General features: G+C 34.8%; 4 protein-coding genes across 7 annotated transcripts; all 4 read right to left on the reverse strand.

The window, feature by feature from the left end:
- Window positions 926-5,768, reverse strand: LOC109342044 (DEAD-box ATP-dependent RNA helicase 32-like). Its single transcript, XM_019580018.1, has 8 exons — window positions 5,310-5,768; window positions 4,281-4,556; window positions 3,563-3,886; window positions 2,861-3,052; window positions 2,582-2,737; window positions 1,985-2,409; window positions 1,539-1,696; window positions 926-1,249 (listed from the first exon to the last, which is right to left on the reverse strand). The coding sequence occupies exons 1-8, from the start codon at window positions 5,676-5,678 to the stop codon at window positions 927-929; spliced, it is 2,223 nt and encodes a 740-aa protein (XP_019435563.1). The 5' UTR covers window positions 5,679-5,768; the 3' UTR covers window position 926.
- On the reverse strand, window positions 7,632-11,406 carry LOC109328482 (DEAD-box ATP-dependent RNA helicase 32-like). The gene is made up of 6 exons (XM_019561969.1): window positions 10,952-11,406; window positions 9,923-10,198; window positions 9,205-9,528; window positions 8,503-8,694; window positions 8,224-8,379; window positions 7,632-8,051 (listed from the first exon to the last, which is right to left on the reverse strand). Exons 1-6 carry the CDS (start codon window positions 11,318-11,320, stop codon window positions 7,632-7,634), a joined length of 1,737 nt encoding a protein of 578 aa, XP_019417514.1. The 5' UTR covers window positions 11,321-11,406.
- On the reverse strand, window positions 12,398-16,084 carry LOC109342052. 3 transcript variants are annotated; one of them, XM_019580032.1, is made up of 3 exons: window positions 15,645-16,084; window positions 14,804-14,959; window positions 12,398-14,372 (listed from the first exon to the last, which is right to left on the reverse strand). In XM_019580032.1, the coding sequence occupies exons 1-3, from the start codon at window positions 15,972-15,974 to the stop codon at window positions 12,807-12,809; spliced, it is 2,052 nt and encodes a 683-aa protein (XP_019435577.1). In that variant the 5' UTR covers window positions 15,975-16,084; the 3' UTR covers window positions 12,398-12,806. The 3 variants fall into 3 exon arrangements, with proteins under 3 accessions (XP_019435577.1, XP_019435585.1, XP_019435593.1); XM_019580040.1 differs by having other exon boundaries at window positions 14,804-14,932; window positions 15,645-16,081; XM_019580048.1 differs by lacking the exon at window positions 14,804-14,959.
- LOC109342062 (peptide methionine sulfoxide reductase A3-like) lies at window positions 17,778-20,339 on the reverse strand. 2 transcript variants are annotated; one of them, XM_019580050.1, is made up of 4 exons: window positions 20,217-20,339; window positions 20,065-20,095; window positions 18,597-19,120; window positions 17,778-18,306 (listed from the first exon to the last, which is right to left on the reverse strand). In XM_019580050.1, the coding sequence occupies exons 2-4, from the start codon at window positions 20,081-20,083 to the stop codon at window positions 18,055-18,057; spliced, it is 795 nt and encodes a 264-aa protein (XP_019435595.1). In that variant the 5' UTR covers window positions 20,084-20,095; window positions 20,217-20,339; the 3' UTR covers window positions 17,778-18,054. The 2 variants fall into 2 exon arrangements, with proteins under 2 accessions (XP_019435595.1, XP_019435594.1); XM_019580049.1 differs by having other exon boundaries at window positions 20,065-20,092; window positions 20,216-20,339.

The raw sequence follows: 23,227 nt of genomic DNA on the forward strand, positions 1-23,227 counted from the left end.
TCATAGAGGTCATTCAAAGGAAGAAGAAAAAAGTTAAAACATTGTATATTAAAACTGTAACGGTTATCAAATTGGTCAATGTATTGGTATAGTGGTACAATAGTTTAACTGATGGTTTAGTAATTAAACTGCATGTCAGTTAAGCCGGTCATACTTGCTTATATTTATATATATAAACCTATAACAGATTTTTTTTCAAATATGTGGAGTACTCAAATTTATAATCCATATTCATTATCTATTCAAAATTCACATTTTAGTCGTTAATAAATTCAAAGTCTAAATTACAAAACATATATCAATTCCAAAAGTATCAATTAACAACTGCAAAATATAAATAAATGACACAAGTTCACAACTCACTCTACAAAATAAATAACATTTAACACTAAGGAGTCAAAGTTGTCACTGAGATTACACCCGAATGTTACGAACCAAAAGATGTAATCTAAGTAGGCCTTGGAAGCATGTGCCTTAAATTGTTGAAGAATAGTGGAAAAGATGGGTCACCTTATAATGAGTTTTTAAATTTTTAAATTTTTAAATTTTTTTATAAAAAAAATGTGTATAAACTGGCTAGTACACGACGGTACGATTTTTCATGTTTTCATATCACCACCATAGTTATAACTTATAATATAATCTAGAAGCCACAATAGCTTATTTCACCCACCATTGAAAATTGAAATATATCAAGTTTTCCCGTTGAAAGTTGCTCCCTTTATACCTCAATATCCTTATCCTTATCCTATGGAAGTTAAAGTGGAAATGATGATTATATTCTTTTGATAATATTGAACTTGGGAAATATAGTGGCCGCAAAATTCATTGTTCATAAAACTTCTCTCAATAAGTTCCACAAACATGCTCCATTTTACATGTTTTTTCTATCACAAAAATGTCACAGCTTAAATATGCATGCATATCTATGATTGCATGGAATCTAACAATTTCAAAGCCAGTGCTTCCTGTTCCTCCAAAGTAACACCTGCTTTCCCGGTGTCTTCATTTAGATCGCCATCGTCACTATCACTATCACTATCAAAGTATACTTTCTTCCTTTTATTCCGTCTATCAGCGGTTTCTTCCTCTTCTGACTCGGACATATCATCTTCTTCATCCACTTCCTTCAACTTCATCTTCTGCTTGATTCTTTTTTCTCTACGACGCTGACGATCGACAAGCTTGTCTTCCTTGTCTGCCTTCTTCAAATCCTCCCGCATCCTTCTATAGTATTCAGCCTTTTGTTCTACAGAAACATAAGGCATTGAGAGATGGCAAAATAAACAAGATAGTCCATGCTTAACAACATATGTTCAAGTTGTAGTCGCAGTTTTGAGAGTCTTCGCAATTGCAGACGCATAGGCCGCAGTTGCATTTATAAATGCAACGAAACCGTACAATATATAGGTTTTAGATTACAATCTTCAATAATATTTTAACGAGCAAACACAAGAAAATGGAGAAAGACTTGACATACATTCATAACTCAACATTATAGCTATTGCCGCTTTTCCGATAGGAGAGTAAGGGCATACCTGGGTCAAGAAGCATAGACTCCTTGCCGCTTTGCGTGTCAGCAATCCTAGCTAATGGAGCAAGAGTATTGCCTTCATCATCAAATACAACCCTAGTCCCCAGTGGTCTATGTACATTAATCTTGAGCTTCTTTTTCTTCGACACACGAGTTGCAGGTCTGCACCGGAAAGAAACAACTCAAAATACAGTTTCAGTAACAAAATGAATCGGAGAAGGAACTGAAGGCTTCACACCAATATAATCACCAAGAAAATATCATTATCCTATTATCTACCCATTTGTGATTTTGATAGCTCATCATGAGATTTTTTATGCAATTTCCACTATCTCAGCCACTGGAATCAAGAAGCCATGTCTAACCTCTTTCGGTATATAAAGCAACTAAAGTAGCATTGTCAAATAAAATTTTGTATTTGTTACTGAAAACATATAGAAAGGAACATACATGACTTCTCCAATTTCAGATGCCTTCGCCTCATCGTCTTCATTTAAGGTATCTGCTGCCAAAAGAAGATCATTTTCTTCTTCCTCATCGTCGGAATCATCTGTGGCTAACTTCTTTTTTGTGACCATTAATGCATTTTCTTTCTTTGGGCTCTCAGGTTCAGCTGAAATTTGTTCTTTTGACACAGCCTTAGATTTGATTTTCTGGTTGAGAAAACGGATTTTCGGAGTCATTGGCAAACCTAATGATGCTGAATATTCATCGATAGGTAGTTTCGTAACATCAAATATCTCTTTATCCTTTTGGAGATGTATGGATCTCAAATATGTGATGAATGCCCTTTGAGCGCGAGGCTGCAAGTCCGGGTACTTGGCTAGTAAAGATGCCAACAAAGCAGAAACTGGTTGCAGAAGTTCTTTCCTTGGCTGAACAATAAACAAAGCATGGTAAGCAATTGTGTGAGACAAAATGTATAAGAGTTGACGATAAAGAATAGAGTAGTACATCAAGAAAACGGAAGCTTTAGAACAGGCACCTTGATGATTCAAACACAAATTGGAAGTATATGTACATTATTGATTTGAAGAGCAGGTGTACCTTGTTAAAATGCACTGGAACTTTCGCTGCTTTAAACTTTTCAAGCATCTGAATTTCAGAGGGCAAAAGAAATAAAACTGACTTCCCACCAGATTTATAACGAGCAGTACGACCGACTCTGTGTATGTAAGATGCCACATTTTCTGGACAATCCACCTACAGATGTAATCGAAAAGTGAGCATCTACTGGTCTAATCATGAAAACAATTTTCCCTTTCCACATCCTCCCGATGCCGCAAGACTTGAGCAGAGACATGAAATAAGGGGCAAGATACTAACCTGAACAACCCAGTCAACTGCCTTATTGAAGTCGAGTCCTCTTGCAGCCACATCGGTGCAGAAGAGAACTGAGCGCTTCTCACAAAACTCAGAATATATGGCCATTCTTCTTTCTTGTTTCATCCTCCCATGAAGACATTTCAACGGAATACCAGGATGAAGTTTCTTAAATGCTTCATAGACAAATTTTACCTATTAATCAGGCATGTGAATGTCATGGAAGATAGTCATGGAAGATAGTCATGGAAGATAGTCAATCTCAAAGGTGAAAATTTACATTATAAACGTACATGAACATAAAATCAACACGAACATAAAATCAACACGAACATATTTAAATTTAAAATGTTTCCAACATTTAAATATAAGAATGTAAAGTGTCCACAATTGAAAACTATGACAGAGGTCTATACATGCAGACTAATCCTAGTGGAGTTGCAGCAAAGCTAACTATTTATGAAGACATTCAATATGAAATTAATGCGAGAATTATGACTAGACATTCAATGATCAAACCAATTTCCATTTTTTATGGTGTACAAAAACTCCTGAAAATTATGACTGGACATGCACATGTACTCGTTAGTTAATGGCATAGGAAAAACATGTCAAGTGGTGTGATAGTAAAACTGTAATACAAGCCTATAACATAAGATTCCTCCAAAAAAAGTTTCTTAACACGGGAGAGGAGAATGTAGTAACCTGCTTGCAGCTTGAAAGAAAGACAAGTATTTTTGACTGAAGATGTGTCTTTATGAAACTCCACACCATATCTAACTTTTGATCCAGGGGAACAACCATCACAATTTGCTTCAAGAGTGTAGGAGTGGCACTCACAGACTCTTCGTGAACACTCAGATACTCTGGGTCCTTCAAACTTAGCCTTGCAAGATCTTGAACTGATTTAGTTTGAGTTGCAGAGAAAAGCAAGGTTTGCCTACGCTTTGGTAGTTGTGAGATGATTGCATTTAGTTCCCTCTTGAATCCACTGTCAAGAATACGATCAGCCTCATCCAGCACCAAAACCTGTATGGCAACCACAAAGTTCACTTAACAATCAGCTAAGTTGATAATATCTAATGAATAACTAAGCAAGCATGGCTTCCAAAAGAAACCTTATATGCTTTGGAAAATAAAACTTATATCTGATACTTCAACAAAGGCTAAAACATAAAAAATTTCAACTGCACTTTCAACCACCATTACTATGTCACCTAAGTAGATTCTCAAAGGAAGCAACATTTCCAAAGGGTTATCAAGGCAGGCATCTTGGGATACTAGAGTATTAAGAAACACATGTGAACACGGCTCCAAGATAATAAAAAAATCTATGTAGATTGTACTTCTAATTTCAGAGTCGGATTAGGTTAATATATTCTACAATCCACATAGAGAATAAATGGGGGAGGATTATATCGACCTGCATCTGAGAACAATCAAAATTGGGAGTTTCGTCCATGTGCTGCAGAAGGCGACCGGGCGTGCAGATCAATATGTTAAGCTCATTGACACGTTCCTTCTCCATGTCAACATCCTTGCGACCACCAATGAGGAGTCCAGCACTAAAATTATGGTGCTTCCCGACAGACTTGAGCACATCAAACAGCTGACCAGCTAATTCCCTTGTAGGAGATATGATGATGCTGCCGACCCCATCTTCAGGTCCCCATCTCTCTCTGTATAGCTTCTCTAACACCTATCAGTCAATCCACCACCAAATTATCAACAAAAACCAACCCAAAAACACTTTTCCATTGGTATTACAAAAAATTATGGTCCATTTCAGATTTAAAAAAAATCAGTAAAAATCCAACCAAAGTAGCACACAAACATCTGAAGTGACATCTTATGAACAAAAAATCTAAAAACAGGATTTCAGTATAAGTAGGGTAATCATGCTAGATAAATGATTTCACTATATAAAAGCAACCAAAACAAAGAAAAAAATCTTAGAACATACCAAACAAGCCGACCTTATATGAACAGACAAATATGCAACTTAGTCCCTAAAATTAATCTTCACTCCCTATTCAATACATGAATTTAATTATCATAGACTTATATGGCACACGCTACTCCTCAATAAGCTTATTATAAAGAAGCTAAATTACATGTTCCATCGGTTCGAAACTTTTTATGTTATACTGAATTCAGTTGATAGTAGCAAGTAAATAAGTGAATCATGTAACTATATACAGGAGCTTATAACATTCCTATACATTTTTCAACTTACATGAAAAAAGATTATCACATAAACACTTAAAAAAGTTGTTTACTCAAAAACTCCATTAATCCTCAATATTCAAGTTAATCCTTGCTAAGCACTACTGAGATAAAAAATGACTAAGTAAATATAAAGTTAAAAACTTTACAAAAATAGGAGTAACTATAGTGATAAAACTTCAGTGGCTATATTGGTAATTTAGTCGAAAATAAAAAAACCACTCACAGGGATAATGAAAGCAAGGGTTTTTCCAGAACCAGTTTTTGCAGCACCGAGAATATCACGTCCACATAGCGCGTGAGGAAGAGACGCTCTTTGTATATCAGTCATGCTCACAAATTTTCCATCTTTCAAACCATCCTTCGTTTTCTTCGACAGTGGAAGCTGATTGAAATTCGCCACACCCGCATACCGCGAAAACGTGTTTTCATCCACGCGCCCAATGGGTGCGTTTTTTGGAAGTGGAGGAAGTGACATAGGGTTTGAACCAGAATCTACTTGCTGTGTTTGGATCCATGACTTCAATAATTCTATCTCGGTTTCTTCTGAAATTCGTTGTTGCTTCTTGAAATCCTTTGATTTGGGTCTTCTCATTGTTGCCAAAGATTTGAAATTGGTGAGAGTGAAGGGAGATGAAGGTTCAGGTTTGGAGATGAAGGAGACGCTGTCGTTTAGGTTTGGAGATGATGATGATGTATTTAATGGACCAACATTAGGCAATTTTGGCCCAAAATAAATTGGGCTAGCCCAATTTCAATCTCATTGGCCCAATGTTTTTTTCAAAACAATATCTAGAGCATTCTTTAAAAAATATATGACAATTATTGCTAGTGAATCTTCCTATGATTCATACTAATGTGTCCATACTTTAAAAAATATATGACAATTATTGTTAATGAATCTTACTACCATTCATACTAGCCTGTATATACTTTGAAAAATATATGACAATTATTGTTAGTGAATCTTACTACAATTCATATTAGCGTTTAGATACTTAATGAGGTAGTCACACAACCTGAAATGAATTAGTTTTTTTCCAAATGGTTAGGATATTCTTGTCAATACTAACAAAAATATTAGTGTGTCAACATGCATTTCTTGTTTGCCGACTCATATTCTTATTTTATGATATCAAGTATTTTTATTATAAGAGAAAAAGATATATGTATTTATAGTGTATAAGTTTTATATTTGATTATCGTTGACTTTTCATAAAAAATAATCTAAATTTTACACTTTTATTATAATGTCTATTTAAGGTGAGATGTATTAATGGTATCTACGATTATATGATTTAGTCTATGTGAAAAATAAAATATGAAATTAGAAATTAGTAGTTATATTATATTTTGTGTTTATATATAGTATAGAAGTATATATATATATATATATATATATATATAGTATAGAAATTATCCTACTTATACTGAACTCCTTTTATTTAAGAAGAGTTCATTCAATTTTAGGTACTCACTTTTAAATGCAATGAAGTCGGAGGAAACAAAGGCAACTAAAAATAAAATATTAGTAACAAATGATGACAATGACTAACAAAAAGAGGTCCATCATTCAGGTATAATGATAAAGTTCTCTTTCTGTTAACCCTACAATCTACAAGTACAACAAATCTTAAGCAAAACATGCAATGATGAAAGACCAAAATCCGAAAAGGATAATGATATAATTTATACTTTAGGACTATCTGTTTTTCAGACTAACATTGATGTAACAGAAGCCACATGCTTACTTGAAATTTCTTAAGACTCTTACATAATGAAACAAGCAAGGGTTTCATTACAGATTACAAAACAACCTATTTCCCAGGATGATTGTTTGTCACAAATGGAACCACAAGATTATCTGACCAATGCATAAAATATGAATCATAATGAAGAACTGAAGTATGAACTAGTCTGAGGCAGAAAATGTGCATTTATTCAGGGAACCTTATCCCTTCTGAGCAGTAGTTAAGTCAAAAGCAGCATATTTGCACTCTAAAAGTCTAAATTGAACTGCTTCGTCGCCATTCATTCTGTAAGTTATACAGGTGAGCCATATATGAAGAATATGTGCACATCTAATACTTCTGTTTAAGTACGTGCCGCAGCTGAATCTTCTGGCTCTCCACCCTAGCCTCCAAAAGTTTGGATTTCAAACTATTCTTTTGTGTACTACGAGGAATGCATCCTTTCATACCTAGATGGGAATGTGGATTTCCTGATTCAGGAGAGCTCAGTCGGTATAGAAGGTCTTGGGGACTTAGTCCACCTTTACCTGATCCATAGTCAGGAGACGTGATTCCCACGTTAGATAACCTTCCATTTGAAAGCCTCCCGTTTATTCCGTCCACAGAGATTATCTTATAATTATCCCCATTGTTTAGGCCTGACCTCCAAAGCTTTGTTATGGATGACACTTTCTTTGGTTGCTTAGTTGGTATAGAGCAGACTTCACTAATTTCGGTTATTGGTGTTTCCTCACCTGTATTTTGTTCCCATTCCAGCACACTCCTCCTTGAGACATTACTCTCCCGATGATTCTTGCTCAAAGATTGGGAGATGCCTTCGCCTCATCGTCTTCATTTAAGGTATCTGCTGCCAAAAGAAGATCATTTTCTTCTTCCTCATCGTCGGAATCATCTGTGGCTAACTTCTTTTTTGTGACCATTAATGCATTTTCTTTCTTTGGGCTCTCAGGTTCAGCTGAAATTTGTTCTTTTGACACAGCCTTAGATTTGATTTTCTGGTTGAGAAAACGGATTTTCGGAGTCATTGGCAAACCTAATGATGCTGAATATTCATCGATAGGTAGTTTCGTAACATCAAATATCTCTTTATCCTTTTGGAGATGTATGGATCTCAAATATGTGATGAATGCCCTTTGAGCGCGAGGCTGCAAGTCCGGGTACTTGGCTAGTAAAGATGCCAACAAAGCAGAAACTGGTTGCAGAAGTTCTTTCCTTGGCTGAACAATAAACAAAGCATGGTAAGCAATTGTGTGAGACAAAATGTATAAGAGTTGACGATAAAGAATAGAGTAGTACATCAAGAAAACGGAAGCTTTAGAACAGGCACCTTGATGATTCAAACACAAATTGGAAGTATATGTACATTATTGATTTGAAGAGCAGGTGTACCTTGTTAAAATGCACTGGAACTTTCGCTGCTTTAAACTTTTCAAGCATCTGAATTTCAGAGGGCAAAAGAAATAAAACTGACTTCCCACCAGATTTATAACGAGCAGTACGACCGACTCTGTGTATGTAAGATGCCACATTTTCTGGACAATCCACCTACAGATGTAATCGAAAAGTGAGCATCTACTGGTCTAATCATGAAAACAATTTTCCCTTTCCACATCCTCCCGATGCCGCAAGACTTGAGCAGAGACATGAAATAAGGGGCAAGATACTAACCTGAACAACCCAGTCAACTGCCTTATTGAAGTCGAGTCCTCTTGCAGCCACATCGGTGCAGAAGAGAACTGAGCGCTTCTCACAAAACTCAGAATATATGGCCATTCTTCTTTCTTGTTTCATCCTCCCATGAAGACATTTCAACGGAATACCAGGATGAAGTTTCTTAAATGCTTCATAGACAAATTTTACCTATTAATCAGGCATGTGAATGTCATGGAAGATAGTCATGGAAGATAGTCATGGAAGATAGTCAATCTCAAAGGTGAAAATTTACATTATAAACGTACATGAACATAAAATCAACACGAACATAAAATCAACACGAACATATTTAAATTTAAAATGTTTCCAACATTTAAATATAAGAATGTAAAGTGTCCACAATTGAAAACTATGACAGAGGTCTATACATGCAGACTAATCCTAGTGGAGTTGCAGCAAAGCTAACTATTTATGAAGACATTCAATATGAAATTAATGCGAGAATTATGACTAGACATTCAATGATCAAACCAATTTCCATTTTTTATGGTGTACAAAAACTCCTGAAAATTATGACTGGACATGCACATGTACTCGTTAGTTAATGGCATAGGAAAAACATGTCAAGTGGTGTGATAGTAAAACTGTAATACAAGCCTATAACATAAGATTCCTCCAAAAAAAGTTTCTTAACACGGGAGAGGAGAATGTAGTAACCTGCTTGCAGCTTGAAAGAAAGACAAGTATTTTTGACTGAAGATGTGTCTTTATGAAACTCCACACCATATCTAACTTTTGATCCAGGGGAACAACCATCACAATTTGCTTCAAGAGTGTAGGAGTGGCACTCACAGACTCTTCGTGAACACTCAGATACTCTGGGTCCTTCAAACTTAGCCTTGCAAGATCTTGAACTGATTTAGTTTGAGTTGCAGAGAAAAGCAAGGTTTGCCTACGCTTTGGTAGTTGTGAGATGATTGCATTTAGTTCCCTCTTGAATCCACTGTCAAGAATACGATCAGCCTCATCCAGCACCAAAACCTGTATGGCAACCACAAAGTTCACTTAACAATCAGCTAAGTTGATAATATCTAATGAATAACTAAGCAAGCATGGCTTCCAAAAGAAACCTTATATGCTTTGGAAAATAAAACTTATATCTGATACTTCAACAAAGGCTAAAACATAAAAAATTTCAACTGCACTTTCAACCACCATTACTATGTCACCTAAGTAGATTCTCAAAGGAAGCAACATTTCCAAAGGGTTATCAAGGCAGGCATCTTGGGATACTAGAGTATTAAGAAACACATGTGAACACGGCTCCAAGATAATAAAAAAATCTATGTAGATTGTACTTCTAATTTCAGAGTCGGATTAGGTTAATATATTCTACAATCCACATAGAGAATAAATGGGGGAGGATTATATCGACCTGCATCTGAGAACAATCAAAATTGGGAGTTTCGTCCATGTGCTGCAGAAGGCGACCGGGCGTGCAGATCAATATGTTAAGCTCATTGACACGTTCCTTCTCCATGTCAACATCCTTGCGACCACCAATGAGGAGTCCAGCACTAAAATTATGGTGCTTCCCGACAGACTTGAGCACATCAAACAGCTGACCAGCTAATTCCCTTGTAGGAGATATGATGATGCTGCCGACCCCATCTTCAGGTCCCCATCTCTCTCTGTATAGCTTCTCTAACACCTATCAGTCAATCCACCACCAAATTATCAACAAAAACCAACCCAAAAACACTTTTCCATTGGTATTACAAAAAATTATGGTCCATTTCAGATTTAAAAAAAATCAGTAAAAATCCAACCAAAGTAGCACACAAACATCTGAAGTGACATCTTATGAACAAAAAATCTAAAAACAGGATTTCAGTATAAGTAGGGTAATCATGCTAGATAAATGATTTCACTATATAAAAGCAACCAAAACAAAGAAAAAAATCTTAGAACATACCAAACAAGCCGACCTTATATGAACAGACAAATATGCAACTTAGTCCCTAAAATTAATCTTCACTCCCTATTCAATACATGAATTTAATTATCATAGACTTATATGGCACACGCTACTCCTCAATAAGCTTATTATAAAGAAGCTAAATTACATGTTCCATCGGTTCGAAACTTTTTATGTTATACTGAATTCAGTTGATAGTAGCAAGTAAATAAGTGAATCATGTAACTATATACAGGAGCTTATAACATTCCTATACATTTTTCAACTTACATGAAAAAAGATTATCACATAAACACTTAAAAAAGTTGTTTACTCAAAAACTCCATTAATCCTCAATATTCAAGTTAATCCTTGCTAAGCACTACTGAGATAAAAAATGACTAAGTAAATATAAAGTTAAAAACTTTACAAAAATAGGAGTAACTATAGTGATAAAACTTCAGTGGCTATATTGGTAATTTAGTCGAAAATAAAAAAACCACTCACAGGGATAATGAAAGCAAGGGTTTTTCCAGAACCAGTTTTTGCAGCACCGAGAATATCACGTCCACATAGCGCGTGAGGAAGAGACGCTCTTTGTATATCAGTCATGCTCACAAATTTTCCATCTTTCAAACCATCCTTCGTTTTCTTCGACAGTGGAAGCTGATTGAAATTCGCCACACCCGCATACCGCGAAAACGTGTTTTCATCCACGCGCCCAATGGGTGCGTTTTTTGGAAGTGGAGGAAGTGACATAGGGTTTGAACCAGAATCTACTTGCTGTGTTTGGATCCATGACTTCAATAATTCTATCTCGGTTTCTTCTGAAATTCGTTGTTGCTTCTTGAAATCCTTTGATTTGGGTCTTCTCATTGTTGCCAAAGATTTGAAATTGGTGAGAGTGAAGGGAGATGAAGGTTCAGGTTTGGAGATGAAGGAGACGCTGTCGTTTAGGTTTGGAGATGATGATGATGTATTTAATGGACCAACATTAGGCAATTTTGGCCCAAAATAAATTGGGCTAGCCCAATTTCAATCTCATTGGCCCAATGTTTTTTTCAAAACAATATCTAGAGCATTCTTTAAAAAATATATGACAATTATTGCTAGTGAATCTTCCTATGATTCATACTAATGTGTCCATACTTTAAAAAATATATGACAATTATTGTTAATGAATCTTACTACCATTCATACTAGCCTGTATATACTTTGAAAAATATATGACAATTATTGTTAGTGAATCTTACTACAATTCATATTAGCGTTTAGATACTTAATGAGGTAGTCACACAACCTGAAATGAATTAGTTTTTTTCCAAATGGTTAGGATATTCTTGTCAATACTAACAAAAATATTAGTGTGTCAACATGCATTTCTTGTTTGCCGACTCATATTCTTATTTTATGATATCAAGTATTTTTATTATAAGAGAAAAAGATATATGTATTTATAGTGTATAAGTTTTATATTTGATTATCGTTGACTTTTCATAAAAAATAATCTAAATTTTACACTTTTATTATAATGTCTATTTAAGGTGAGATGTATTAATGGTATCTACGATTATATGATTTAGTCTATGTGAAAAATAAAATATGAAATTAGAAATTAGTAGTTATATTATATTTTGTGTTTATATATAGTATAGAAGTATATATATATATATATATATATATATATAGTATAGAAATTATCCTACTTATACTGAACTCCTTTTATTTAAGAAGAGTTCATTCAATTTTAGGTACTCACTTTTAAATGCAATGAAGTCGGAGGAAACAAAGGCAACTAAAAATAAAATATTAGTAACAAATGATGACAATGACTAACAAAAAGAGGTCCATCATTCAGGTATAATGATAAAGTTCTCTTTCTGTTAACCCTACAATCTACAAGTACAACAAATCTTAAGCAAAACATGCAATGATGAAAGACCAAAATCCGAAAAGGATAATGATATAATTTATACTTTAGGACTATCTGTTTTTCAGACTAACATTGATGTAACAGAAGCCACATGCTTACTTGAAATTTCTTAAGACTCTTACATAATGAAACAAGCAAGGGTTTCATTACAGATTACAAAACAACCTATTTCCCAGGATGATTGTTTGTCACAAATGGAACCACAAGATTATCTGACCAATGCATAAAATATGAATCATAATGAAGAACTGAAGTATGAACTAGTCTGAGGCAGAAAATGTGCATTTATTCAGGGAACCTTATCCCTTCTGAGCAGTAGTTAAGTCAAAAGCAGCATATTTGCACTCTAAAAGTCTAAATTGAACTGCTTCGTCGCCATTCATTCTGTAAGTTATACAGGTGAGCCATATATGAAGAATATGTGCACATCTAATACTTCTGTTTAAGTACGTGCCGCAGCTGAATCTTCTGGCTCTCCACCCTAGCCTCCAAAAGTTTGGATTTCAAACTATTCTTTTGTGTACTACGAGGAATGCATCCTTTCATACCTAGATGGGAATGTGGATTTCCTGATTCAGGAGAGCTCAGTCGGTATAGAAGGTCTTGGGGACTTAGTCCACCTTTACCTGATCCATAGTCAGGAGACGTGATTCCCACGTTAGATAACCTTCCATTTGAAAGCCTCCCGTTTATTCCGTCCACAGAGATTATCTTATAATTATCCCCATTGTTTAGGCCTGACCTCCAAAGCTTTGTTATGGATGACACTTTCTTTGGTTGCTTAGTTGGTATAGAGCAGACTTCACTAATTTCGGTTATTGGTGTTTCCTCACCTGTATTTTGTTCCCATTCCAGCACACTCCTCCTTGAGACATTACTCTCCCGATGATTCTTGCTCAAAGATTGGGCACTCCCTTCTGGTGAATAGCTTGAGCCCTGATCCTCAGCATGGCTCACAGTTTCCCATCCACTTTCCTCTCCTTCTATATCACCATTGTCACCCATAAATACATCAGAATGACTCTGAATGCCATCCTTACTTCCTACATTGGCTTCAGGACTCGCCCTCGGAATCTTCGAGGCATAACTAATGGAACTGTGAGAAACACATGGCTCAATATCCCTCTCAATTTGCTCACCAAAATTTTCATCAAAAATGGCAAACATATCTTCTGAATTAGGGGGCTCATATGAGAATCCCTTGATGTCTTGAATGTTCATTGCAGCAGCAGCTTGTTGAAGTGACTGTGCTTCTCTCATCTCCTTCGAGTTCGGATTCAGGCCTCTTGACTTAAGAAAAGTTTCCAAATCTGCTACAAGTTTATTCATATATGAATACTTCTCTTCAAGAGCAATTTTTGCATCTATCAACTTCATTTGAACACGTTCTTCGCGCCAAACTTCAGCCATCTGTAACATCCTTCTCTCCTCCTCCACTTCTTCCCTAAATTTCGAAGATTCTCTCTTCAATGCTTCAACTTCAGCTTTGTCTTCTCCAATTTCCTTGGCAAGTTCATCACACACTTCCTCAATCAGTTCTCTAGCCTTCTTTTCCTTCTCGTAATCCTGCATGTAGCGCTTTGCTGATAGTTTGACATTTGCCAACTCATTAACTAATCTTGAATTGAAAATTTCAATCCTTTGGCGACTTTTCCTTTCTCGGTTTAACTCTGATTTCATGTCATGAATGTATGCACGAATTTTCTCATGCTCTCTGCTTCGCCATTGGGTCTTTTCCTCACTTACCTTCTTCAAGAAATGCTCAAGTTTCTTCTTGGAGGAGCAGCGTTCGGTCTCAAGTTCCTGAATTCGCGAGCGAGCCTGCTCCAGTTCAGCTTCAAGAGCATGTACAACAGATATGGCGCTTACCTTGTGGTCAACAAGTTTCATGTGGCTGTAGATATGTTGCGCCTCGTCTGATGTTTTTAAACATGAGGGATCCCACTTTGTTACACCCTCCATTTCAGTGTTGGAAAACTGGAAATGAGGCTCAGGCTGAAACACACAAAGCAGGTCTAGATTAGCACTTTAATTGATTACTATTTCACCTTTGGCAAGTAAAAGCAGGAGAAATTTAAACACTTTCCTAAGTCATAAACAATTCATCCTATAGCTGATATTTTAAATGCTAGTTTTAATCGAGTGGGTTTACATGAAACATGTGAAAATGTTTTATCCACGCCATTCTAAAAAATCTCTACATTCATGCATGATATCCTTGCTAAGTTACTATGATTACAGTTTGTTGTCATATCTTAAGGAAAAATAGCATGCTTTCACATAAAGCACATACAAATACGATTAAAACAGACATTTTAACAGCCTAGGGTACAATTCAACTTGAGTTACGTGTACGACCTTTACTAAACCTCAATTATGAATGGCTATTTCTAATTATTATATTTATGTGATAAGAGACATCATACCTCACAGAAGTGACCACTCTTTGTCCCAGAGATGGTACGCGGACTTTGACATATATTCTTCTGATCAGAACCATGAGTGATGCCATTTGGAAGACCACGGAATGGGAGGCCTACATGGCTAATTCCATGCTGCAGATGAGTCACACCGATATTAAGCTAAAACAGAAACCTATCAAATGGGTGATAATGCAAAGAAAAATAGCAAGATCTGATAATGATGCAAACCATGTGAACAGGAACGCCATGACAATAACAAGTGCGGATGAAAATCAATTCACTTATTCAACAGTAAAGGATAGAATCCAGTAACAGAATCTCATGCATCAGGATTCAGTAATAAAAATTAGCATATCCAAAGAAAGACACAAGTTACTCACAAAAGAGCATCAAAGAATACAAGTTCGCAAAGCCAATATTATCACTACAGACAAACCATAGTCAACAAGTATAACATAAAAGTATTCAATTAGGTTTCTTCGATCATTGCAAAGAACAATTCAATTAGGTTTAACCACATTAATCAAGATAGTTTATTTATTAAGTTTCCACAGAAATTCTAATCCATGAATCTCAACACCCAAACTAAAAGTAATACAATGATGATAAGGGAATCAAATCTCATTATCTCACACTTCAACAGTTAAACTCAATCATAGACACTTCAAAATCAAGCAACAATAAAATCATCAGAAAATATAAAACCTAATAATAATAATAATAATAATAATAATAATGAACTACATAAGCTGCAAAATTAAAATCTAAAATCAGAAACAGTAAATGCATGATTCTAAACTTCACATAAAGTAAAACTAGGAAGGGATCTAAAATCAAAACCTACCTGAAGTCCCAACCGATCTTTATTCCTCCGGTAACCATTCATTTCCATATCCGGCATATGCAACCGCCACAGCCCGGCGGCGAGCCTCCGCGCAGACACATCAACTTCACTTTCCTTCTTCGTCGAGCTCCGACCAGACTCTGTGAGCGAAGAAGAGTTGGTTTTGTCTTCATCATTGATCTTCCACTTCAATAGAGGGGTTTCGGGGGTGCTCCGTTTAGGTTTCGGAGCCCCGAATCTCTTGAAACGGGTTTTCGGTTTTGGGTTGTTGGGAGCGTGGTGAAGATCTGAGTGAGAAGGCGCGTGGTGTGAATTGTATTGAATCTTCATTGTGTAGAGTGAGTATCAGAGCGTGTGTGCGTGTTTCAGTTTCAGGAATTTAAATATTTTGTTGAAGAAAGGAGCAACACCATAGTTTCAACCTCTTCCTTTGTTAAACTTTACCAGAAATAACTCGGCTCGAACAAAATTACTTCTAGTGCGATGATATATGTATTAAATACACGTTAATATCTAATTGGTGTTTATTGGTGAGATAATGCATATGATATGATTCACTATATGAACATTAATTATTTTTCTCTCTTATGGGACTGAATTCATGAATTATTCAGTAATATGGATTTCATTTTAAAGATTGATATATATTGGATCAAAATTAATCTAAACAATTTATTATATGATTCACTCTAGGCTTATGCAATTAGTGATTATATGTCTATATAAGTTTTAGTTATTTGATTTTACTCTAAACCAATATGTTGGGTATGTTGCGGACCGTAGAATTATTTTTTATAAAACAGAAGTGTTGATTGGTCTTTGCATTCATTTTTAATATGTTTTCTTAACACCATATGGGATAAGTTAAAAGTATACTAAGTTTTGATCTTATGAAGTATTTGGTGCGCATAAAATAATGACAAAATATTATGTAAGTTATAAATAAATGGTTAAATTAGATATAGGAATGATACTAATAACCATATTGACATTGGTGGTAAGGATAAGGTATGATAAGTGGTTGTGATGAGGTGTTAATGATGGTATGATAATAATAACAATATGACAAAGATGTTATGGAAATTTGTACTAAGTTGGGAAATTGTTTACTTGATGATTATTTGCCATTTTTTTCTATATAGTTAAATTTGTATGTGTTTTTGCCTCACTACTTAAAATTCTTGCTTCAATTTATATTACCTTTCACTACCACTACTTATAATTAATTTCTAGTTCTGCCACACATACATGGGGTGTGACCGCAACAACGTTGTTTGAGGGTAAAAGTAAGAAGGAAAAATAATATATGTAATTTTTTTTCATAATATCAAAGGTATATATTACTCTATGGGTATGAAACTAATCTTTATTAGATTATATGATAGTCCATTCTAAGAAGTATTGTTAACATAAATGAAACATATGACCTTTTGATAACCAATCAAATAAACTTTATTTTATTATTTTGAAAAGAATATCATAGTTTTCCTAAAGAAATTACAAGCTTTCATAATTAAGATGATAAACTTCAATCATTTTATATTCTCTATCTTAAGAAAAATGAACATTTCCCCTCAAATTGCAAGTTCCACCATGACCATGTGTTCTATCTATTTTTTGTTGCTTACACGGTTTTGTATCCACCTCAAAATAATAAAACATCTACGTGGCAATCCATCTAAATGCCACGTGCGCCCACATGGGTTGGCCTTTATTGCAGAAAAAACTATAATGAGCAAATATTCTATGAAGTAATTTAATATGTTATAACTTTTTTTTTGTATTTAGTGTGCTACTCTCATGCATTCTTATTATGTTGTGAGTTTTTGTGAAAATGGATTGATGTGTTTCACATTTAGAAAAAATGTATGTTACACTGAGAGTGTATTAATATTACATTATTCATCATTAAACTTTATACAACTCTTAAAACATGAATGATAGATACACTTACACTGTAAAATACTTACATTGTTAATGCACACTCACTAAATTCTTAAAGATGTTAATGCGAAAGAATCTAGTTATTTCTCATTTAAGTAAATTAGCAGTAGCTACAGCCTACAGAAGCAGAAAAATGAAAGTCCATCTAATTCTAATAGCAGATAATAGATAAAGATAGGATCAATTTGATGGGTTTGAAAACTCAGTACAGGCATTCAAATCAGAATACAAGTATAAATAGTCAGTTGAGAAGTTGTCTATATAAAAGACTCTACAACTGAATTTATGGCTATGCCCATCTTCAACCCTGAATATAATGTGCAAAACTTTTGTTGGTATACTAACAAATACTAAGTGGGGAAAGAGCTCCCACCTAATGGGTTATTAACAAATACACACAAAAATATAGATTTTCGACATGTAAAGAACCTGTCATTATCACCCTTGATGGTAATTTACATGAAGATTAACCATAGCATCGAATCGGATCATTGCAACCTTTAGCAGCAGATTGCCTGAAACCAAATCGGCCACCTTTCTGAAGGTACTGTTGATGGTATTCCTCTGCCCGGTAGAACTTCTTGGCAGGAAGGATCTCAGTAACAATCTTCCTGTTCGACTGCTTCTGTTGTTGTTCCAAAGATTCTCTGGCTGCGTTCTCTTGTTCAGGTGTGTAGTAGTATATTCCAGATCTATACTGCGTTCCCACATCACCACCCTGTCACATACCAGACAAACTGTACCTAAGTACATGCATGGATTTGAATGAAAGGTAGAATTGTAGAAACAAAAGGGTGCAACAGTGAAAGGGTAGAAAAAAAGAAAACACAGATTCTAAATACAATATAATTGAAGGAAATAGATTATTCATTATTCCATATCAAAATGGTTTTACACATGCTGATTAGTCATTTTAAAGGGAATAAAAGAGCCTAGTATCACTTATAAACCAGAGAAAGTCAATATGAAATGATAAAGTCTATAACACGAACAAAATACCATGCATACCTGTCTGTTCAATGTGGTAGGATCATGTCTAGCCCAGAACAAATCAAGCAGATTCTCATAGCTACATGCTTTAGGATCATAGTGGATCCTTACAACCTCTGAGTGGTTTGTGGTCCCTGAACACACATCCTCATAGGTTGGGTTATCCACAAGCCCCTGGGTGTAACCAACCTCTGTCTTGCTCACCCCGGGGATCCTCTGGAAGGCCAACTCAACACCCCAAAAGCAACCAGCGCCAAACTGAGCAAACTGCTGGCCTGGTGCTGGTATGTCTTCATCTGGTCCTTGAGGAATGGATGAATCTGTGTTTTCTTGTGCCCTTGCACCACCAAAGCCAAGCCTACTCAACAGGTTCATGGAGGGCTTGTTGAAGCCAATACGGGGACGAGTTTGGGCAAAGAAACAAGAACGCCTGACAGAAAATCTAGAAAGCGAGGGCAAGAACTTGGTTTTGGCAGGACCGGAGAGGGAAGAAGAAATGAACACTAGGGCATTGGATGTGGTGTTGTAACAGTTGCTGGTTGCTGTGTAGAGTTTAATTAATATGAGAGTCATTTTCTAGAAGAAATAACTAATTAAAACAATGATGACCTTCTATATAACAAAGCAAACAAAACAGCCACCAAATTGAGATGCCAAAAAACTGAGTAACAAACTTGAAAAACTAACTGACAGCCTAAAAAAAGATTAACCCATCATCACCACCACCAACAACAGCCGAGTCTTTATCTCACTAGACAGGGTCGACTACATGGATCGAAATTTGATTTTGACCCATCACTGATATAAAGATTATTGCACTATCAATTGAAATTTGACCCATATGGTTCCCATGCCATTTTGAAAAAAATGTTAATAACTAGAAGAAGCTTAGCTGTTAGATACCAAACAGATATAGGAATTGTTTACTGCCAAAGTAAAAAGTTATACCTGGATCAAAAACCACTTAAAACTCTTCAAAAAGATTAATTCTTTGAAAAAGCAAGATAATACTTAACAGTGTAAGCAGCTACCATGAATGATGGGACACACAAGTAAATATGAAGTTATGAGTTAATAATGTAATCAGCTACCAATAATTCAATATGAGAATGGATGCAAAGAGTAAATCATGAGTCCTGACAACATGATTCAGATTAAAAATAACTTCAACCTCAACATATTTTATGCTCTAATCCTAATCACACATGTTCACTCTTCTCAATCTTAATCACTCTGCTTTCACATAGACTATACTCCATAATCGAGTACAACTATGATTACATTGTTGAAACATTAATTTAAAACTTGTGATGCTACAAAATTTTCATATGATATTTTTTCTTGTAAACTAATAAATGATGAGGCAGATAGGGAAATGAAGGGTTGTGTATGAATATAAAAATGAGTTATAAATAAAATTAGGGTTTTGTTACTGTTAAGGTACATAAAGTAGAATTGTTAATAGAATTGTTAATAGAAGTGATACCTGCTCCACAAAATGTCATATTCTTCAATCCTTGAGCAAATAATTTGAATCAATATCCATACGAATAAACAATAGGAAAAAAATGGAGAGAAATGAAGATATAAGATAGAAAAAATTGAAAGAAGAATGGAATGGAATGGAAAGAAAGTTACCAAAAGGAAAGTGAGAAATGGTGAGTTAAAGCGATGAATGAATGTGTGAGAAAGAAGAAGAATGATGGATGAGCCTTCTTCAACAGAAAACCCCCAACACAAGCTACCTTATCCAAACAAAGCCAAGAATACAAATGTCAATTTCATTGTAATAATTTATAGAGAGAAAAATGTATACACCGAGTCTAAGAGTTTTTTACACTTTTATTGCATCATTCATCTTTCATTCTTCATGTCATTAACTCTTCATAAAAAATAATCAAAATGAAGGATGAAGGATGCACCGACTACATATACATCTTTTCGCCTTGTGGTTGAACAATAATAATATAATAAAAAAATTTGTTGGTCTTAACAACACCGATAAGAAACTGATCTTTTTGGATACATAAGTGTCTCTCTCAGCACAAGTGTTACTGAAGGAAATTAAAATTTAACCGTGATGTAAATCTATTAGACATTACACAATTAGACTAACACTATGTTGGTAGAAATATAATAAACTAACAAAGAGTGAAAGCTAAACTCTCTATTTTTACATTTTAATATAGCCGGAAAATTAAATATTCAGAAATACATACTCGCCCATTATTATTTTTAAGCACAAACATTTTTGTTCGGCCCGGTCCAAATATTGAAGGACCAGACTCCCATAATGGGCCGAACCAACCCACTACTCAATCCTTCTTTTCCTTCTTGCCAAGGGAGCAGTTTTCTGTCGTAAAAGATACGTTACTTTATGTGTCATTTTTTTTATTGATTAAAAAAATAATTATTTTTAAATTTTAAAATTAAATATATGTTTTTCAACCAATAGAAAATGTCACACACACTCTTTTCAACATTATATGGCTAACTCATTAGATGGAACTAAAGTGATAACATCTTAATAAGGCAATTTAATACTTTGATTATTCAAGTTTGATACAGCCAGCCTTAATTCATAAACAGTAAAATTAGAAAGATTAATCTTCAACTCACCATTGTACGTTATGCTTCCAAAAATATAATGAATTGTCAACACCTGCTATAGCGATTAAAAATTCATAATTATGAGAAAAAAATGTATAATTGATAATGTAAATTAATCTTTGATTGCATCATCCATCATTTTTATATTTAATGATCATTCACTCTATTAAATAAAAGTAATATACATGAATAATAAATGATATACTGATCATAATTATATATAAAATTTCACACTGAAAATATATAAATATTATATATATTTTACTTATTATCCTACACAAGTCTTCACCAAAATGATATGGAATTCATTTAACCCTACAATTGAGTCAGCGATTATGATATAAAGGCAAGTGAAATGAAAGTAAGTGCTGCTTAATTAAGACTTAGACTCAAGGGTGAGATAGTGATTACTGTTTAGCACGTTTAAAACCCAAGTAGCCAAGAAAAGAAGAGCACTTTATAAAGTAAAATAGATTCGGTGTCTAACATTTGCATGCATAATTAAAGCCATAAAAGGTTGCACGTATGTCATGGTCGTAGCACGTGATCCAACATTCACACTTGGATCTATATAAAAATAAACAAAAAAGTTAACTTCAAAATAAAAGTTCAATGGCTTTTCAAAAGCGTTCACCAATTGGAAAATGCAAATTTGTTGTCCTATAATGAGTATCACTCTATATGTTATAGATTTGTGATTGGTTGGATAAATGTATTTAAGTTAAAATTTAATCATTTGTTGGAATTAGAAACCAGATTGGTTTCTGTTCTGCATTACTTGCACAACAAGAAACAGAAGAAGAATGAATGAAAACGAGTAAAGAAGATGATGATGAGGTTAGGAGAAGAATTAGAAATCAGGGAGGAGAGTAAGGAAGAAGATTCTCTAGTTTATTCAATGAATTCAAGTTGTAATTACATCAAACTTGATTACTTCTATTTATAGTAACTCATAACCAACTTGGTTGTTATGAATTCTATTTTTAGAAAGTATCACAACTAACTAAACCAACTTATACAAAAGCTATGAATTACACTTCAATCTATTACAAAATCAACATTCCCCCTTAATTCAAGCTTTCTATACTAACTATTCCCAAGAGAGTTCTTTGATTCTCAAAGTCTATCTTCTTCAATGGTTTAGTTAACAAATCTGCCAATTGATCTTTGGATTGACAGAATTCTAGTCTTAGGATGTTCTTTTCTACTTGATCCCTTAAGAAATGAAATTTGGTCTCAATGTGTTTGCTTCTACCATGAGCCACTGGATTCTTTGCTAGATTTATTGCTGATTTGTTATCCACAAATAACCACATAGGTTCATCTTCCTTCTGCATTCCTAATTCAGTGAGCAATGCCTTCAACCATACTGCTTGTTGACCACCAAAGCAGGCTGCAACATACTCTGCCTCGCATGAAGAGAGAGCAACTATTTTCTGCTTCTTTGAACACCAACTTATTGGTGCTTCACCAAGCTTGAATAGATAACCACTTGTGCTCTTCCTATCATCCTTATCACCACACCAATCTGCATCAGTGTAGCCATGAATGATGCTTCCTCTGTTCTGTTCTGTGTCCCTTGATGCAGGGAACAGAATGCCCAAGCTCATGCTACCTTTGAGATACCTCAGTATCCTTTTCACTGCTGTTAGATGAGTATGTCTTGGATTTTCCATATACCTGCTTACTAGACCAACTGCATAGGCAAGATCAGGTCTTGTATTGCATACATATCGAAGAGATCCTATCATTTGTCTGAAGAGGGTTGAATCTACTGCATTATCTTCTGAATTCTTAGTGCTAGAGTTGCATAGAGTATGTCCAGTTTCAATTGGAGTTGAAGCTGAGTTGCAATCTAGCATTTTGAATCTTCCAAGTATATCAGTAATATACTTTCTTTGATGCATTAGTATACCTGCTTCAGTTCTGAGGAATTCGATTCCAAGGAAGTATGAAAGGCTTCCCAAATCAGTCATTTCAAATTCATGTTTCAGCTTTTCTTTGAACCATTCAATCTCCTCAATATTGTTGCCTGTGAT

This window comes from Lupinus angustifolius, chromosome LG02, assembly GCF_001865875.1.
Source record: "Lupinus angustifolius cultivar Tanjil chromosome LG02, LupAngTanjil_v1.0, whole genome shotgun sequence".
In the NCBI taxonomy this organism is placed as follows: domain Eukaryota; kingdom Viridiplantae; phylum Streptophyta; class Magnoliopsida; order Fabales; family Fabaceae; genus Lupinus; species Lupinus angustifolius.

What these genes read in the sequence shown, in the direction of transcription:
- LOC109342052 (XM_019580032.1), bottom strand. Translation starts at nt 15,974, where the DNA reads ATGAAGATTCAATACAATTCACACCACGCGCCTTCTCACTCAGATCTT. An exon ending in AAGATCGGTTGGGACTTCAG is followed by an intron (nt 14,960 to 15,644) that starts GTAGGTTTTGAT and finishes TTTCTGTTTTAG; the next exon opens with CTTAATATCGGTGTGACTCA. An exon ending in AGAGTGGTCACTTCTGTGAG is followed by an intron (nt 14,373 to 14,803) that starts GTATGATGTCTC and finishes TGTGTGTTTCAG; the next exon opens with CCTGAGCCTCATTTCCAGTT.
- LOC109328482 (XM_019561969.1), bottom strand. Translation starts at nt 11,320, where the DNA reads ATGAGAAGACCCAAATCAAAGGATTTCAAGAAGCAACAACGAATTTCA. An exon ending in CCCTTGCTTTCATTATCCCT is followed by an intron (nt 10,199 to 10,951) that starts GTGAGTGGTTTT and finishes ATTGACTGATAG; the next exon opens with GTGTTAGAGAAGCTATACAG. An exon ending in CAGTTGACTGGGTTGTTCAG is followed by an intron (nt 8,380 to 8,502) that starts GTTAGTATCTTG and finishes TTACATCTGTAG; the next exon opens with GTGGATTGTCCAGAAAATGT.
- LOC109342062 (XM_019580050.1), bottom strand. An exon ending in CTACCACATTGAACAGACAG is followed by an intron (nt 18,307 to 18,596) that starts GTATGCATGGTA and finishes GGTATGTGACAG; the next exon opens with GGTGGTGATGTGGGAACGCA.
- LOC109342044 (XM_019580018.1), bottom strand. Translation starts at nt 5,678, where the DNA reads ATGAGAAGACCCAAATCAAAGGATTTCAAGAAGCAACAACGAATTTCA. An exon ending in TTGATTGTTCTCAGATGCAG is followed by an intron (nt 3,887 to 4,280) that starts GTCGATATAATC and finishes GTTGCCATACAG; the next exon opens with GTTTTGGTGCTGGATGAGGC. An exon ending in TTCCAGTGCATTTTAACAAG is followed by an intron (nt 2,410 to 2,581) that starts GTACACCTGCTC and finishes TTTATTGTTCAG; the next exon opens with CCAAGGAAAGAACTTCTGCA.